At 47.5% G+C, this 19,290-nt stretch overlaps 1 protein-coding gene across 2 annotated transcripts in view; it reads right to left on the reverse strand.

The window, feature by feature from the left end:
* The window catches only part of FHL3 (four and a half LIM domains 3), a 30,699-nt gene extending 11,415 nt beyond the window's left edge, over window positions 1–19,284 (reverse strand). Inside the window, exon 1 of one of the 2 annotated variants that reach the window (XM_014946551.1) lies at window positions 19,245–19,284. Coding sequence is in view for 1 of the 2 variants with exons in the window: in XM_014946550.1 (XP_014802036.1) it covers window positions 2,805–2,811 (7 nt within the window). In the remaining variant the exon portion in view is untranslated. Of the gene's footprint in view, window positions 1–2,804; window positions 2,826–19,244 lie in introns of those variants that run through there. The other variant, XM_014946550.1, reaches the window with a different exon arrangement.
* Between the last annotated feature and the right edge of the window lie 6 nt (window positions 19,285–19,290).

The following is a 19,290-nucleotide window of genomic DNA, read 5'->3' on the forward strand; positions in this document are numbered from 1 at the left end:
GCAACAAACAGTAATGCAAGAACACAAAACAAACCCTAAAGATAGTCATCAACCATATAAACCAAATTAATGGGCAGTGGCTGGATTCCAGGCCCCAGGTTTCACACCAGGTCGGGGCAGAAGCTGATCCGGGGAGTGAAATGTCCCTTGGAGACAATTTATCCGTGAACCTTCTTCGTCCATGTCATTATGAAGCGATGGACAAGAGAAGGTGGTGGGGAGGGACTGTAACTGGGTGAGGTCTCATCAAGAGAGTAACAAAGAGAATAGAAATAAGCGTGTAGGAAACTCCAAATCGGTCTGGTGTTGTGTCACCCCCCTGGTGCACACAGGTTTTCTTGTCCTGTGTGTTACAGCCTCGTAACCCCACACATCACTGCACCTACAGCCCCACAGAGGCACCAGCACAAAGTTAGCATCCCCCAGAAACAAACAGATGGGAAAATCCATTTGTGCCCCAAACTCAAAAGACAGAACTTGGCTGCACGAGCCCAGGATGTCCTAAAACCTTCCCCACGCAGAAACCCAGATCGTTAACAGCGCCCTGGCAATTACAGGAAGAAAAAGGGAGTCCCGAAGAAAAAGCACGTTGCGAGGATTATAATCTAGCAATGAAAGTTTAATTTTAGACGGAATTGATTTATGCCCATCTAACCCAGCAGGGCTGGCCCACAGCCACGTCAATGCCCAACCGCTCCAAGGCAGGACTCCGGCAGCAACGTCTCAAAATCTCTTTGCCCCATGAAATAAAGATCCCAGCGCTCCAAGGCAGGACTCCGGCAGCAATGTCTCAAAATCTCTTTGCCCCATGAAATAAAGGTCAGAGCCAGTACACGGGAATTCAAACATAAAAGCAGGAGAGGAAATGACTAACTGCACAATGAGGCCAACTCACCTTCATCTTAGATCTGCTCAGCACACAGGAATCTTGCAATTCAAACAGACATCGCAACCCATACGCAGAAAAAATAATGTGACTGCTCTAGTTGCTAGTTCTTGGGGTCTGTGCGTCTCAGTACAGATATCACTGCAAAATAATGGAATTCCGCTCTATTTCCTTAAAGTTCTCTTACAATTCAGCCTTACGCTGTAGTTTTCACTTTTCTTTCCCTTAGTGGCAGCCGTTTTTTTTAAATCGAGGATGAAGCCATTCTCATTTCTGAGCTGCTCCATAATTTAAGTTAGTGTTTACAAATCTTTTTGCAGTCATAAAAGGTGCTTGGGCAATTACACCTCTATTTTGCATGTAAGGGAAATCAAGGGGCTGCTTCTGAGCTGGCAGACAGGCTGCAGGGGACAGACAGACAGAGTTTCAGGGTTCATGTTCTGTGCTCACGTGCTGGGAAGCAAACCTGCACAGTCTGAGCCCAACCCCTTATTAACTGTTTTCTGCAGAAAGCCTGGCAGCTCTTTTGCTGATTAAGTCTCTGCTCAACTTTGGGTTTCTTTTAATAAACAACGCAACTTCGACTTCTAGTAGCAGGAAAAGACATATAAACCAGACATGTTTTATTTAATGCATGCCGGTTGCTCAAAGGGCAAAGCGAATTTTTTCACCAAATTTGGTCAAAATATTCCCTTTTTCACATCGATTCTTTGTCTCCCAAAGACGAGCATTAGTAGTTGGTTTCTTGTGTACCAGCAGGTACACGGGGGGGGAAGGTAACCCCGGCGGGTTGGTGCCTTTTGGGGCTCCTCACCCCAACAGAGCCCACAGAGAGGGTAGAAAGCCAGGGAGGGGACAGGGAGAGGGTGCAGGGACACTCCTGTGCCACACACGCTCTTGCCCATGACCATGAGCCCCTCTGCAGCACTGGCTGCCCCACGGGCACCGAGCATGGTCCCCCCCGAGGTGCTCCTGCAGCTGCTGGTGTCCCCTGCAAGAGAAGCCATCAGCGCTCTATCTAGCTCCAGCATGTGAGCAGCTGCTAAATCTGGGGAAGGACGGACTGAATCCTGGCAAAGACAAACTGTCTCAGGTTTCCATCCCCAGAACTGCTGGCCTCTGGCCCGAAACAAACCCGGGATCATTCGTTGCCGGGGAGATGCTGGAGGTCCCAGCTGCAGCCCCCCCTCCCCGGGAAAGGTACCGCTGTGACCGGGCACACCGAGCCCTCTGGAGCACGGGTGACTGCAGAGATCTCTGAGAGGGGAAGACAACCTCTTCCCTCAGCCACTGCCTTTCCAACGTAGCAGCAAAACAAGATTCCTTCTGTTCAGAAATTCAGATCTCCCTGCGAGGTGATGTGGTCATCAGGTACCACTTAATTTTACTGCACAGAGCTGGTTAGTTTCAAACCAGCCTCCTTGTGCAAGCATTTCTCACTGGGGCCTTTAAAAATCACTGTCAAATACTGCACGTTGTTATAACAGAAGTCATCAGTTGCAATTGTCACATAAAAATCTCTAAGAAATAACTCCTTGCGAGCGCTACAAAGAAATTTGCAAGATGCAACTGCCATGCCCTGCTGCAAAACCTGCAGATAAAGCATTTGGCGGTACCTGCCAGAGGGAAAACTGTTCCCACATCCAGAAACAGCTGTTTTAAGGGGCACAAACGCTCACAAGATTTCTGAACCCCTTTATATCACGCAGCAGCACAGTTGCCACCGCCAATGCCCCTGCCCGGAGCTGGCGCGGCCGCTCTCGCTTCACCCTGGGCTTCGCTGCAAGGAGGGACCAATACGCCCCAAGAACCCTCTCTGGGTTCTCCAAACTGACCAGAATAAAAATGCTCGATTCCCAAGACATTTATCCCAAATTGGTGAGCCCCTGGAAACAAGAACTCAGACCAGCTGTGTTACCTTGCATTGTGGGAGGCGATGGGGCAGCAGCAGAGCCGGCGGCGCAGGGCGAGAGGCAGCTCCCGGGGCAGGGAGGGCTGGAGCAGGTGCAACAGCAAAGAGACTCACCAGTAAATCATCACTTCACCAGCAAAACGCCCAAGTGCTTGCCCAGAAACAAAAGCAGCCACATCATAAACCAGAGGGTGACATCAGCACAGGGATTGCATTTCCTACGGAGGTCTAAATGTCATTACTTGTGACTGAAATCGGACACTTACAATTCAAGTTACTCTGATTTTTCATGAGACACATCAGAATTTTGATTCCAGTTTTGTGTAATGTATTTCACCTCCAAACCCTTTCTATTTCACAATGTCCCAACGACAGAAAAGAAAGAGAACAAGCAAAACTCCCAAAAGAAAGTGAAAGGCTAATGAACATCATTATTAGCCTGACCCACCAAGTCAGGTGCTAATGAGGTGAGCAGCAGAACGCACCGATTTCCAGGGGAAAGGGTCAGTGTTACTCAAACCCTCTGGATTGTCCTCTTCCACTCCAAGTTCTGCTCCACGTCTCCTCCTGAAGCCAAGACCCCTGGCATCAGGGCTCTGCAGCACTAACTTCTTCACCCCGAGTTGAGTCAGGGTTTTGCAGAGCGCGAAGCGTGACGTGGTCTGTGCCGACGGTCCCAACATCCTCACCAGCCTCGAGGCCCTTTGTGATTTTCCACACACAGCTCTTCAGGGTCTCCAAAAGCAACACAGCCAAGGCTTCTATATATACAAGCATAACGGGCCAGATTTAATCTCCCTGTGAGTTACACGATGTTTGCGCAGGGCTGAGAAATACTAGAAATAAAATTTCTCTTGGCCGAGTTACATGCAACACACTCTCTACCTCTTGCCATTAACAACTCTTCAGTAAGTACCACAATTTCTCTACATATTGCAGAACCCTCTGCGTTAGGCATCACAGCAATTTTCTTTATTTGAAGGGTTTGCGGAGCTAAAGGCAGCCACTGAAACGCCTTAAAATTGAAACACTGACTTTTCTATTTGAAGATTTCCATGTGCCAAGAAGAGAGGCAGATAAGAATAACTAATCCTCATTCGAGGACACAAACTAGTTTCTTTACTTGGAAAGTAGTTTATCTCCCTGACTCCCTACTGCAAATAACAAATAACTGTGATGATCCAGTGCAAGAGCGCTCAGTTTCCAGGGATCTGACATCCCAAACCTCTCACAGGATTGTTGCTTCCTCAAGTCCCTACCAGCTGTCACCAGCAAAAACATTATTTACCCTTGTAATACCTGCAGGACAGGGAGTTATTTTATCTCCCTCCTGGGATTTGCACCTAGGAGGGTCTTGGCACAAGGTGATCCTGGTAGAACTAAAAATGGAGCCAAGATCCAAGTCCCTGTCCATCTTTCTCCTCCTCCTCCTGAGACACAGCACATTTCCCGTCAGTTGGAAACGGTGACACCCCCGGATGTGTGCTATGGACCCACGGCCAAAGAGATTCCACAAACTGAACTTTGGGTGATAAGAAAAGAAAAAGGAAGAGAAGGACGTGATCTTTAAGGTCCTTTCCAACCCAGACCCTCCTATGGGAGGCAGACACGGGACTGTGCAGCTGAAGTACAGTTGATCCAGACTCGGGTTCTTTCGACCCATAACGCCATTCCTCTCCCAGTTGCTCCCACCATTTGAATTTTGGGCTCTGGGAGGTGGACACTGAGCTGGGGGTGGCACTGGAGGAGTGCAGTGCCAGGAGTCATGCACCACTTCAAACGGTGTCAGCTCTTGGGAACAAAAAACCCCATGTTTTTCTTAAATGAGGGTAGTGGAATTCCAAGGGGAGGTCACAAGCCTGGCAGGATCCAGCAGTTCAGGCTGGTCCGTGGCATCGGGGTGTGGACAGAAGCAGTTCCTTGCACCCAGAGACAGCTCAGGAGCCACTTCTGCTGCTCTTTCTTCACCACCTTCACACCCCAAGCAGGGTCTAGGAACCCGCCACCAGCTGCAGACCTCAAAAGAGGAATTTTTGTGTTCACGGTTGGATTCGATGATCTTAAAGGTCTTTTCCAACCGAAATAATTCTGTGCTTCTGTCTTCACCCCCCCCCCTTTCAGATAGACATTTTACATTATTACTCAAATTTCTTTTGTTTCAATAGAGGAGCCTTAAAAACCAGACATTTTTCCCCAGCAGTACCGAGTTAGTACACACCTGTTTTAGGGAAAAAATGGCATGTTTTGCAGCCACACAGACCCAGGCTACAGCAGAAAATACCTAACGTCTGATATACTCACATGAGGGAAACCCCATGGGCTTGCACCATTCAAGAAACAAGGTTGTTTTACAGTTACAGGAAAAACACATGTCCAGAAGAGGCTCTAAAGCCGTGAGATGCAGCTTGAAAATCAACTGCTAATTGTTTTTACAATTTGAATTTTATATTAAAAAACCTCCCAGAGACCTCAGGAGGCAGAGCTCAGCCTGGAAAGGATTTTTATGGTTACACTGTAAACCCACAGAGAGCAGGGATCTAGAACAGAAACAGTTCATTACAGCTAAAATACTGATCCTGGATTCTGCCTGAAACAGCTGGGATTATTTCTCCAGTTAAGCAAATTCCTGTTACTGAAACTCACTCTGATATTTTAAAAAGTTTGGAAGAGATGCTGAGTAGCCACTCTTCTTCCCAGATATCAATTAACACAGAAACTTAACAAGATTATGACTAAGTGAACACTTGAAATTTGGGTAAACAAATTCAAAATATCAAGGTTATGTTTACATTCCAGGGTAATAATTAAATATTTAATATCTTGTGGTTCCAGAATTCTAGGTTTTTCTATGCACCAAAATAGTTGGTCATGTAAAAACCATCTGTAGCAGCTGGAAGACATTCATTTGGCCCACTAAGATTCATTACTTTAAAAAATACATAAATAAAACCTTCATTTTATTTCCAAAAACCTAACACTGCTGCTTTCAGTGCTGTGAGGGTGCTGGGTGAATAATGCTTATGCAATGTTCTCAGCAGGAGGTAGCGGACAGGCCTTTAAAAATCACTGTCAAATACTGCACGTTGTTATAACAGAAGTCATCAGTTGCAATTGTCACATAAAAATCTCTAAGAAATAACTCCTTGCGAGCGCTACAAAGAAATTTGCAAGATGCAACTGCCATGCCCTGCTGCAAAACCTGCAGATAAAGCATTTGGCGGTACCTGCCAGAGGGAAAACTGTTCCCACATCCAGAAACAGCTGTTTTAAGGGGCACAAACGCTCACAAGATTTCTGAACCCCTTTATATCACGCAGCAGCACAGTTGCCACCGCCAATGCCCCTGCCCGGAGCTGGCGCGGCCGCTCTCGCTTCACCCTGGGCTTCGCTGCAAGGAGGGACCAATACGCCCCAAGAACCCTCTCTGGGTTCTCCAAACTGACCAGAATAAAAATGCTCGATTCCCAAGACATTTATCCCAAATTGGTGAGCCCCTGGAAACAAGAACTCAGACCAGCTGTGTTACCTTGCATTGTAGGAGACGATGGGGCAGCAGCAGAGCCGGCGGCGCAGGGCGAGAGGCAGCTCCCGGGGCAGGGAGGGCTGGAGCAGGTGCAACAGCAAAGAGACTCACCAGTAAATCATCACTTCACCAGCAAAACGCCCAAGTGCTTGCCCAGAAACAAAAGCAGCCACATCATAAACCAGAGGGTGACATCAGCACAGGGATTGCATTTCCTACGGAGGTCTAAATGTCATTACTTGTGACTGAAATCGGACACTTACAATTCAAGTTACTCTGATTTTTCATGAGACACATCAGAATTTTGATTCCAGTTTTGTGTAATGTATTTCACCTCCAAACCCTTTCTATTTCACAATGTCCCAACGACAGAAAAGAAAGAGAACAAGCAAAACTCCCAAAAGAAAGTGAAAGGCTAATGAACATCATTATTAGCCTGACCCACCAAGTCAGGTGCTAATGAGGTGAGCAGCAGAACGCACCGATTTCCAGGGGAAAGGGTCAGTGTTACTCAAACCCTCTGGATTGTCCTCTTCCACTCCAAGTTCTGCTCCACGTCTCCTCCTGAAGCCAAGACCCCTGGCATCAGGGCTCTGCAGCACTAACTTCTTCACCCCGAGTTGAGTCAGGGTTTTGCAGAGCGCGAAGCGTGACGTGGTCTGTGCCGACGGTCCCAACATCCTCACCAGCCTCGAGGCCCTTTGTGATTTTCCACACACAGCTCTTCAGGGTCTCCAAAAGCAACACAGCCAAGGCTTCTATATATACAAGCATAACGGGCCAGATTTAATCTCCCTGTGAGTTACACGATGTTTGCGCAGGGCTGAGAAATACTAGAAATAAAATTTCTCTTGGCCGAGTTACATGCAACACACTCTCTACCTCTTGCCATTAACAACTCTTCAGTAAGTACCACAATTTCTCTACATATTCCAGAACCCTCTGCGTTAGGCATCACAGCAATTTTCTTTATTTGAAGGGTTTGCGGAGCTAAAGGCAGCCACTGAAACGCCTTAAAATTGAAACACTGACTTTTCTATTTGAAGATTTCCATGTGCCAAGAAGAGAGGCAGATAAGAATAACTAATCCTCATTCGAGGACACAAACTAGTTTCTTTACTTGGAAAGTAGTTTATCTCCCTGACTCCCTACTGCAAATAACAAATAACTGTGATGATCCAGTGCAAGAGCGCTCAGTTTCCAGGGATCTGACATCCCAAACCTCTCACAGGATTGTTGCTTCCTCAAGTCCCTACCAGCTGTCACCAGCAAAAACATTATTTACCCTTGTAATACCTGCAGGACAGGGAGTTATTTTATCTCCCTCCTGGGATTTGCACCTAGGAGGGTCTTGGCACAAGGTGATCCTGGTAGAACTAAAAATGGAGCCAAGATCCAAGTCCCTGTCCATCTTTCTCCTCCTCCTCCTGAGACACAGCACATTTCCCGTCAGTTGGAAACGGTGACACCCCCGGATGTGTGCTATGGACCCACGGCCAAAGAGATTCCACAAACTGAACTTTGGGTGATAAGAAAAGAAAAAGGAAGAGAAGGACGTGATCTTTAAGGTCCTTTCCAACCCAGACCCTCCTATGGGAGGCAGACACGGGACTGTGCAGCTGAAGTACAGTTGATCCAGACTCGGGTTCTTTCGACCCATAACGCCATTCCTCTCCCAGTTGCTCCCACCATTTGAATTTTGGGCTCTGGGAGGTGGACACTGAGCTGGGGGTGGCACTGGAGGAGTGCAGTGCCAGGAGTCATGCACCACTTCAAACGGTGTCAGCTCTCGGGAACAAAAAACCCCATGTTTTTCTTAAATGAGGGTAGTGGAATTCCAAGGGGAGGTCACAAGCCTGGCAGGATCCAGCAGTTCAGGCTGGTCCGTGGCATCGGGGTGCAGACAGAAGCAGTTCCTTGCACCCAGAGACAGCTCAGGATCCACTTCTGCTGCTCTTTCTTCACCACCTTCACACCCCAAGCAGGGTCTAGGAACCTGCCACCAGCTGCAGACCCTCAAAAGAGGAATTTTTGTGTTCGCGGTTGGATTCGATGATCTTAAAGGTCTTTTCCAACCGAAATAATTCTGTGCTTCTGTCTTCACCCCCCCCCCTTTCAGATAGACATTTTACATTATTACTCAATTTTCTTTTGTTTCAATAGAGGAGCCTTAAAAACCAGACATTTTTCCCCAGCAGTACCGAGTTAGTACACACCTGTTTTAGGGAAAAAATGGCATGTTTTGCAGCCACACAGACCCAGCTTCTGTCTTCAACCCCCCCCCTTTCAGATAGACATTTTACATTATTACTCAAATTTCTTTTGTTTCAATAGAGGAGCCTTAAAAACCAGACATTTTTCCCCAGCAGTACCGAGTTAGTACACACCTGTTTTAGGGAAAAAATGGCATGTTTTGCAGCCACACAGACCCAGGCTACAGCAGAAAATACCTAACGTCTGATATACTCACATGAGGGAAACCCCATGGGCTTGCACCATTCAAGAAACAAGGTTGTTTTACAGTTACAGGAAAAACACATGTCCAGAAGAGGCTCTAAAGCCATGAGATGCAGCTTGAAAATCAACTGCTAATTGTTTTTACAATTTGAATTTTATATTAAAAAACCTCCCAGAGACCTCAGGAGGCAGAGCTCAGCCTGGAAAGGATTTTTATGGTTACACTGTAAACCCACAGAGAGCAGGGATCTAGAACAGAAACAGTTCATTACAGCTAAAATACTGATCCTGGATTCTGCCTGAAACAGCTGGGATTATTTCTCCAGTTAAGCAAATTCCTGTTACTGAAACTCACTCTGATATTTTAAAAAGTTTGGAAGAGATGCTGAGTAGCCACTCTTCTTCCCAGATATCAATTAACACAGAAACTTAACAAGATTATGACTAAGTGAACACTTGAAATTTGGGTAAACAAATTCAAAATATCAAGGTTATGTTTACATTCCAGGGTAATAATTAAATATTTAATATCTTGTGGTTCCAGAATTCTAGGTTTTTCTATGCACCAAAATAGTTGGTCATGTAAAAACCATCTGTAGCAGCTGGAAGACATTCATTTGGCCCACTAAGATTCATTACTTTAAAAAATACATAAATAAAACCTTCATTTTATTTCCAAAAACCTAACACTGCTGCTTTCAGTGCTGTGAGGGTGCTGGGTGAATAATGCTTATGCAATGTTCTCAGCAGGAGGTAGCGGACACCAGAGTTTTACAAATGCATACAAATATCTGTTAACTAAAACAAGTCTTGTATTTAGGTTAATGCTCTTCTGTACCAACTCATTATTCACAGCAATATGAAAACCAGCTTGCAAATGGTTCGGTCTCTACTTCTGTTCTTTCTCCCGTGCTCCCAGATTCCCAGTGCTGAAATCTACTTTTAAACATTGCTGATGAAAAGGAATTTCTCTTCAGAACTGGGATTCAGATACCTGTGGTAAAGAACTACAAAACACAAGCCTCCACGCACGCCTTTTCGCTTACAAGAAGTTCCTGCATAATCTCAATACAGCTTTTTAAAAATCAAGTAAACAAGAGGCACAGCTGAGATTGTAAAAAGAGAGTTGAATTTGGCTCAGTATCCACAGGGATCACTTTTCTGGCCACAGTTTGCAAAGGGTTATTTATTGGCCAACCATTTTCCTTTTGCTGGAAGATGCTGAGGTTTTAGCAAAGTTTCTGCAGAGTATGCAACAGTATTCAGCATTTGCTCAGCTAATGAGTTAAATCATTGCAGCTCTCCGATGACTTGAAGATTATGGGTGTAGGAAAAGGGAATGCTCGGAGAAGGGAACTTTCAGCAGTCACCACCAAACTGCGGTTAAAACAGACACCAATGACTCTATTCAGCTCCCAAACCTCAGACAGTTTCCATTTTCTCAATAACAAAGCATTTTTGTGGAATGAGGTAACAGCCTCCATCTGCCAGGTCTAACTCTCCACTAGGATTTCTCAAGAGCGGCTGAACCAGGAGGCTGAGGGAGGCAGGAGCCCCCGACGCCTGGGGACAAAGGGACAAGGCCCCGGGACAGAGGTGGAGAGGAGCCTCTGGCACCAACACACAAACTCTCCTGGGAGTTTGAACCAAAAGTAGCCTCAAGTGAGCTCCAGCCTCCCAGCTGGAGAGGGCAAGAGGCCGAGGAAAGAGAGAGGCTTTTCAGAGAGGATGGACTGGGAGAAGACAAACGGGTGCTGCAGGTTGGGTGCTCAGCAATTCATCTCGAAGGTGTCACCAGGGCAGAGCAGTGATTTAGGAGTGACACAGGTCCCTGAGCCCACGTTGTGAGATGCGCAGTGTCCATACTCCAGACTCCTGCTCCCCAAGGACAACACAGCCCATGGGAATGGCCACTCGGGCTGGATTTACCCCTCCCCACCCGAAATGCTGCTCTGAGCCAGAGCAGTCACAGCCTCAGAGCTGAGATGGGAGAGGTTTTGATTTTGTTTTGCCTTGGTTTTGTCTCAGCAGCCTGTATCCCGGCCTCTCCTTCCAGGGATGCTGAGCACCCATCCCTCCTTTTGATTTCAGACAAGCCAGCTCAGTCCCTCTGAAAAGCAGAATGTTCATCCAGATTCTGGTGAAGATTCTACCTCCTGTTGGGACCCCCAGACCCGGCTCCCCCTAAGCAGACACTTGTCAGTCAGCTCCAGGTTCAACACACCCCAACCCACTGAAGGATGAGCAGAAACCAGCCCCAGGCTCATCCCCCAAACAAAGGTAAAACCCTTGGGACAGGAGGAGAGATGGAAAGGGCTTGGAGGAAAAGGTGGCTACACAGCACAGAACATCAGGAAATCATCTCCATGGTGTTACGCGAGTCTTCTGATCTATTTTTTGTCCCTACTTACATAAATCTTTAAAAAGCAATGCAGGAAACTCTCTGGGACACCACAGACATGGGCAGTGACTGCTCCGACCCGCGGCTCGGGCAGGTCAGAACATACAGGATCCAAAACTCAGCCACTGCTGCTGTAAATCCTGCTGCCAAGAGCAGTTATTCACTCCATCTGGAGCCCTCGTTCTGCCCGTGTGACAGAAGACATTTGAAGACAAATCTTAAGAACCACAATTCAGAGGGATTAGAAAAAGATTTCTAGAAGATCCGTTCTGATTGCATTATTTTAGTCTGGTGCATCAGGTTTTACATTTACAAGGACAACAACAAAGATTCCCAAGCAGAAACTGCCCCGAGGCCGTTTTGCACAAATTTAATTGAAATTTGCAACCTCCAGATCCACGATACCACTGCAGTAAAAAGGAGAATCAATGAGGATAGAAATGTAAGTGCAGGTAGTGCCATCTGACATTCACCAGAGATCAGCTAGACACACTTCTGCTCTTCTGCCACAAAACTCTCTAGCCAAAGCCTTAATAAAAGCAAATACATTTAACCCTGGTGCTATTCAGTCCTAGGGAGATGCTGAAATCTGTGCATTTATACGTTAGTCATATGTATTAATGAGCAACAAACACATAGAAATGCATGGAGCAATTGGAACTCAACTCACCTGCAACCCGAATTGAGCAACGTGCTAATTAGGAGAGGTATTTCAGTTCCAAAGATGCCAGCTCCCTAACCATCAATCTTTATTTCTGCAGATCAGACACAACCTCCCAGACACGGACTGATGTAAACCAAGGAGGAGCTTTTCAGTATCAGAAGATCTGGGGCACACTCCCACCCCTGCTGCTGGTTTCCTGAACGCACCACACAACTTCCTTCCCACCCTGACATCTCATTCCCTCATCGAAAGCAAAGGCAATTTTTCAGCTGGTTTTTTCTGAAGGCTTTTGTGTTCCTGTAGCACTTTCTCCTCAAGTTTGGAAAATGTTAATATTGACCTCCTGGCTCATCTGTTCAATACCCTACACAGCTGGACACCTGGAGAACACCGCTGGCACGTGGTGTCCCTTCCTCCCCCCAGCCAGGACAAAACCTCTCCCAAACCACTTTTCTTCCTAAAAGAAGAACTCTGCTGTCAAATCTCAAAAATCCACGCTGCTACTCCTAGTCTCACTGCAAGGTCAGCCAAAGCAGGCTTCCATCAGAGATGAGCTCTGCTGGAGAAGGCTCCCTGGAGATTATAAGAATAGTACAGTCAAGCCCAGATGGCAGCAACGTGCAGAGCACATTTCTAGCAAACACAGCAACTGGGCAGAGGACTTTGCAAAACTGAAGTCCACCCTGATTTCTGCCATCTGCGAGGAAAACACCAAGGTCTAGGCTGAGGCCTTTGGGAAAGGTCAGGATAGTCTTACAGGCTCTCAAGATACTGCTTTTGTTCTCACTATTTGCTTCTCAATTCCTTTGTTAAAAGATACTAATCTCTCTGTAAGGCAGTTACTCGGAGCCAAGAGTTTAGATATTATTGCAAAACATATGCTTAAAAGAGACTGGAAATGATGTTGGCAGTGTTACAGAGGAGAGCAAAGCGCAGCTTTGGGTCAAAACAAAAAAAAATAAATCTAAGCTAGTAAGCAATTCCCATGTGATATTTTCAGGAGAGCCAGCAAAAGCTTCTTCTAGAAAGAAAACAATGCTGTGAGAACGAAGCTAACAAGAGTTGGCTGTTGGAAAAATAAATCGGCCAGTAACAAGCCAGAGTTTTGCCAACAACACATATCCAAGAGAATCTTTCTGGGAAACCGACCCAAGTCATTACACTGGAAAGCCCCAAGGGACTGGGGACCTTGAGGCTAAAAGCTGGCAAATTGCTTCATCAGTTAAGGTTGGTCCCAATGTTTTCTACTGCGTAAGAATAATTTGTTTTAGCCTGCAGGTCCCTACAGAGCAATGGGTGAGTTCAGGCTCCTTCCTCTGGGAAGGGAAAGGGAGCGCTCGGCAAAGCCCTGCCCGGTGGGATGTTCTCAGAAGGTTCCCATCCCTCCAGCCCAGGGCTCAGGCTTCACCCCGTGCCCCCGGCACGTTACCTGCCAGGAAAACCATCCTGGAGGTTCTGGCCAAAACCATCCTGGAGGTTCTGGCCAGCCCCCCCACCAGCGAGAAGCTGCCACAAAAAATGTGACGATGGCGTCTCTACAAAAGCATCTTCTGGAGACTCCTTCACCCAAACTGTGTGCAGCTGGAGCAATTATTCTGATGTATCTTGTTTTCTGGAGGGACAAGGAGACCTTGCTCTACCTCTCTTTCAGATACACCAGGAAATAGGCACACTGATGCAGAGTGATAAAGGCAAGGCTTTTGTTTGCAGTCGTCTCCTTCACTTCCAGTCCAGCTGCTCGCAGTTACAGGAGCACACAGAAGACAACGAATGTGATCTCTCACTCTGCTTCTGTGCTGGCAGAGGAAAACCCTGCATTGGCAGGGGATGTCAAGGCGCTGTCTAATGACTTTCCTCCTCTTCCAACTCCTTTTCTGATTCACGTTGCCATCTTCCTCCCAATTGACCTAAATAACATGTTCAGGCAGCACTGGAAGCGTTTCCGCCTCATGCTTCAACGGCAGCAGCACGATCCCTGCATCTGGAAAGGGCATTTCTCAGGAAATTCACACCACAAGTGGCTCGGGAGCGTCCTTCCCCAGGACGGGAGAAGCACCCTGTCTCATTTCATCAGTCGGGCTCCTGGCTGCAGGAGAACAAAGGTTGCCCAGGAGCAGAGAAAACACACACGCCGAGCCCGGCTAATCCCAACAACGTGGGCAGAGAATTCAGTTACCTCATTTCCAGGTGCGCCGTCAGCATGAGCCACCACTGGCTCGGGATGAAAGAGGGAAAACTGTTCCTGGCCCTGGACTCGTCTGTACCGTTCATGCTAATTACTGCCCAGCAGCCTTTAATCCTTTCATCCCGTATCACCCTCTCAGCCCTCAGTGCCTCCGGAGCCTTTTGCCCGGCGCTCGCCGCTGGGGAAACGGCCGGAGAACACGAGCCCCCACGATCCCTTGGAGCCAAAGGCACAGCCCAGGCTCTGGGAAGGGGAAAGCAAAGAAAGCCCTTGCAGGAGAATTTTGGTGGGTCAGCCACTGCCAGACACATGGTGATTGCCCCTAGGAGCAACACATGAGCACTTGAACTCTATATCCCAACACCTGGAGAACCTCTCCAGCAGCGCTGCCTCACAGGGACCAGCCCTTGTCACTCCACAAGGACTCAAAAGGGAGCCCCCAAAAAAGATTTTTGATCCTCTGGCCACCTCGTTCCTTCCTTTACCCTACGTTTAGTCACTCCTGATAGCCCAGGTAGATATCTCACCTCCTTACAGCCCCACGGAGCGCCGAGCTCAATGTTATCTCACAGCAGTGGCCTTCACAGCTGTGTACTGAGTAAATGAAAAAGTAAAGTGTCAGTTGAAAATACGTGTATTGCCAACCAGGAAACGGATTGTGGGGACACCCAGGGAAGCACTGCAAAGCCCCAGGGACAGCCAGGGCACCCCCAGCTCCAGGAGAGAGGTGCCAGACGGGGGCTTGGGGGTGACAACTTGCAAGGCAGGACCTGGATCCTCAGCAGCCAAACAGATCCCCCTCTTATTCAAAGTGTAAGATAAATACAGTTCCCCGATCACAACAGAAAGGAAGTTTGTGATCTGTACCACCTCTTTCAGGTAACTGAGCTTTAAAACTAAGGCAGGAACGATGCGAGGCAAACTCACACATCTCTGTGCTGCAGCATGCCCATTGAGTCCACAAGAGCTAGTCCGTATCTGTTATCTCTACATTTTTTTATTAGCTCATGTTTACTTTGGCTGCACATCCAAGCAGGCAGTTAAACAGGGTGAGAGAGGAAAATCTTGGACTCCCAACAATGGCCAAGCAGTTTAATCTGCCACGGGGGACAATGACGTGCCTCCTATTGGTGTTTGGTACCGGCAGGGTCAAGTGTGACATGTGCTGAAGGAAGCACTAGGGAAGCACATCTGTGGCCGTTCCAACAACACCGAGTGTTTCCTTGAGCTATTCAGAGGTCCCTTTTCCCCTCGTGTGTGGAGAGAACAGCCCCAGCTGCCCATCACCTGCACCAGCTTTGCCACCAACTGGATTTATGAGGCTGGAGGCTGCTACCAGCTCCAGGTTAGACACAGCACGTCCCTCCAGCTGACAGCTCAGACATTCAAAACTAAGTTAGGAAGCAGTAAAGATTATGTCCTTGGCAACAGCCACCAAGTTGGTGCTGGAACATAATTTATATTCCTGAACAGAACTGGCACTGGGCAGGTTGGTCATAAACATCAACAAACTTCCCTCCAGCGATGACACCGGCCAGAAGGGTCTAGTGTTGTTATTTATCCATGTTGCTGATTTAAGTATATTTTTTTTTGTATTTGAGAAGTTTGAAATACTTTGTAGAAGAACTCTGCAACTTGAGAGCCCAGGCCAATCTACAGTAATAAATTCAGAGCCAAATAAACAATATGAGTTAATGTTAACAGTCAGATGACCACAGGCCAAATAGTGCAGTCTCTCTTTGGCTTTAAGAACGGAACATAAATTTCAGGATTTTTATTCTACTGCTGTTTGGATTCTGTGCTAACACATTTCTAAATAACTCTTCATTAACGATTAACTTATCACACTTATCACACACAATATAACTTATTAACATTAGCCCTAATGGACATGTCTTTCTGATTCCTCCCGGGGTAATAGTGTCCTCTCAGGGGGTTCCTGCTGAGCAGGGGCAGATTCATCTGTTAAAACTGTTCTCCATTTAGCAAATATCAACAGACACAAAGCCAGTCACTCAGCAGAGGCAATTCTGCTCGGATGAAATACAGGAAGGTGGAAACCATGTGGCATTCTTCAGTTTCCCCTTTCCTTTCACAATCAGACCCTTGATATTTTCTTCAACCGGAAAACTGACACTCCCCCCCCCCTGTAAACTGCTGACAATTGTACTTCACACCTGGCAAAAACCAGCGCAAAACGGAAGGAAGAGAAGAAACAAAGACCCCAGACTTTTCTCAGCAATTGCATCTCCGCAGAACGGAGCGCTTTTCTTTCCAGCTGGAGCTAAAGACCCACCACTTCTGGATGGACAAACTCCAGCAGCCCCCATGGGAGACATTGCCTCCCACCCAGGAACGGCCACGAAGGCAGAGCTGGGGGGGCTCCACGGCCATGGGACCCCCCGTCCTACCCAAACCCCTCTGCAAACTCAGCCCTCGAGCTTGAACGTCCTGTCCCCTAACAGTGATCCTAAACCCTTGGTAGTTACCTAAGATTAAAGAATACTGGAAAAGTTTCTCTGCCTCCTAACAACTCCAGATGCAGCCGGTGTCTCTTCTTATAAACTGTCCTTTTTGATTTTTCTTTTTTTTTTTCCTTCTTTCTAATGGAATCAAACGCTGAGCAAAACTGCAAGTGTCACTGGCACCACCTCCTCGCCAGACCGAGCTGGGTGCTCCACGGCAGCACGGACAACCCAAAAACAGAGGATATCAACCCAAGATACTGAATAACGAGCACCAGGTTTCCTTACGTGAGCAATTACAAGAAATTACGAAGCTGTTTGTCTAGGTAAGAAGTTTGGCTTTTATTCACACCAGCCAGTCAGTCCCCAGTTTCCCCGTAAATACCTCCTGTAAATTTCCTTCTCCATAAAGATCTGGAAACTCTCTCACACAAAAGGTGAGGCAGAGGCAACAAGGTTCACACTCACGTCTCTCTCCTGAGGCTGCTGCTGCGACTGGGGCTCTTCAAACATGACCTCATGCAAGTGAAGGACAAGGAAAATCCCACAGACATGAACGAGGACCCAAGTGGGAAACCATGAAAATGTTGTGTGTCATTGCTGTGATCAGCATCAACGTCCTTTTCCAGGGAGAGGGGGTGGGAATCACTTGAGTACTAAGAGTAATAAATTTATTCCATTTTCCTGCTGGCATTTCAAACACCAGCAGGCCGTGTAACTGCAGCAGCTCAGCTGCAATTAGGAACGCAGCAGAAAGCATCTCACCTCATAGAGCAAGCAATAGAGCGAGCGAGTCCTGGCTGTGAACAAACCAAGCCCTTCCAAAGTGGGTGAATTTCAGCGACCTGCCCTCAGAGAAGCTTTCCCTGGCTCCATCAGTTCAGGGTTCACCCCCATCTTAAAACCACCCGCTCCGAAACCCAGGAGAACATCAACCAACTCATACCCCTCAGAGATCTGCTGACCAGTGAACGCTGGAAGACTTCTCTTTCCAAAGACCACTCTGTCCCACCACTCCCTACACACAGGTATAAAGAGTTCCCATTTCAAAACACACCTCTGGCTGCAGAGCATCCACTGTAATTAGTGCCCACAACTATGTTGACTCTATTTTTGTCTCCTATGCCATGCCACCAATCTTAAAAGGATACGAAATTACAGACCTGGCTGGGTAAGAACTAAACTCGGGCTCCCAACCCTGAGGAAGTAGCCAGCAAGAGAAACAAGAGCACCATAGGGGCTTCACGCCGGGAAAAGGAAAGAAAATGGCACAAAAGTCAGACAAGAGAAATGTCAGACTTCCCCTTTCCTGCTGATGGCACGCCGGTCAGGAAGTTAAACCACATTTTGACAAAGCAAATTAGGGAAATGAGGCAGCTTCAACACCTTTGAAAATTATTACCCACGCCAAAGGCAGATACCTCAATATCTGAGCCTTAGAGACTCTTAAGGAAATACATTGTTGGACTAGATGATCCCTATGGTCCCTTCCAACTCTAAAAATTCAGTGAAAAAACATTTAGTGAAATATACAAGACAACACTTCCCCAAAATTAACGGTAAAGGAATATTTGACAATCACACCCTCATAGCAGCTAGAGGAGCCACAGGTTTCTAATGCTTGGTAAAGGAGTCAGAAAAGTGAAAAAAATCTCCCCACATTCAGTTCACGAGGATACGGCGTTCCCTGGACCCTCGGCCTGGCCCAGGACAGCCTTCCCTGTGCTCCTGCACGAGGATTTCCACGCTGGAAAGATTTATGATTTTTAAAACTGGGAAAGAGTGAACATATTCAATTCAAATCTAAGTGTAGAGACCCCAGTACCCAAGCCCACACTGTGCAGTAACCACCACCACGGGCATTCCCTCCAGGCTGGGGGAGAGAAATTCCCACTCGGGGGCTTCACCCGGACTAACTGTAAAGTGCATCCACGGATCCTCATGAAAAGAGTCAATGTGATTCATGTAACCACAAGTACAAAATGCCAACAAAACTGGAAACCAAAAAAAGAAAACGTTACCTGTAAGAAAACGTAACAATGCGAAACAGAACTGCCTTCAGTCAAAAGAAAACATTTTGAAAAGATGCTGAACTATTTTTTAACAGCAAGGTTCAAACTGCGCCTTTGGAGTCTTTGTTTAACACACACACACACACAAAAAAAAGCAAGGCTTTGACTGCTCTTTCCCCACATCCACCCCGGGATTCTCCGCAAACAGCCACCATTGAGGATGTGCTGAAAATTTACACGACGTTCCAGCATTTGGTTTAAGTTTACTTCTAAGTTTATTGGTTGGGTAAAATTTCAGAGCTTTCTTAATAAGACACAGCTTAACCAGCGCAACTTCACAGTCTGGGAGAGAGACACAGCCCAAAAAGACTTTTTTTTAATTTTTTTTTCTTTTTCCCTTTGAGAACACGCCGTGAGCTGCGCTCCCCAGTTCAGACGAAAATTTTTTTCTTTTTCCCTTTGAGAACACGCCGTGAGCTGCGCTCCCCAGTTCAGACGGAGCCCCCGGACCCCCCTCCACATCCCGGGTAACGAAAAAACCAACCACCCCCGGCCCCTCGGGGACTCCCCGTTCGGGGCAGCACCTCGGGGACACCGTCCTCCCGCCGCCCCGCTCCCCGGGGAACCCCCGGGGGCGAACCCACCGCCGACCCTCCCGGGGTTGCGGGGCCCAAAGCGGGCGGCAACGGCGGCTCCGCCACCGGGCACCCCCTTCCCGTCCAGTCCCGACCCGACCCACCTGGTCGCCGTCCCGGTGGCCACCCCGCTCGCTGCTCGCCCCGCCG

The sequence above is a fragment of the Calidris pugnax genome, unplaced genomic scaffold, assembly GCF_001431845.1.
Source record: "Calidris pugnax isolate Ruff unplaced genomic scaffold, ASM143184v1 scaffold113, whole genome shotgun sequence".
NCBI lineage: Eukaryota > Metazoa > Chordata > Aves > Charadriiformes > Scolopacidae > Calidris > Calidris pugnax.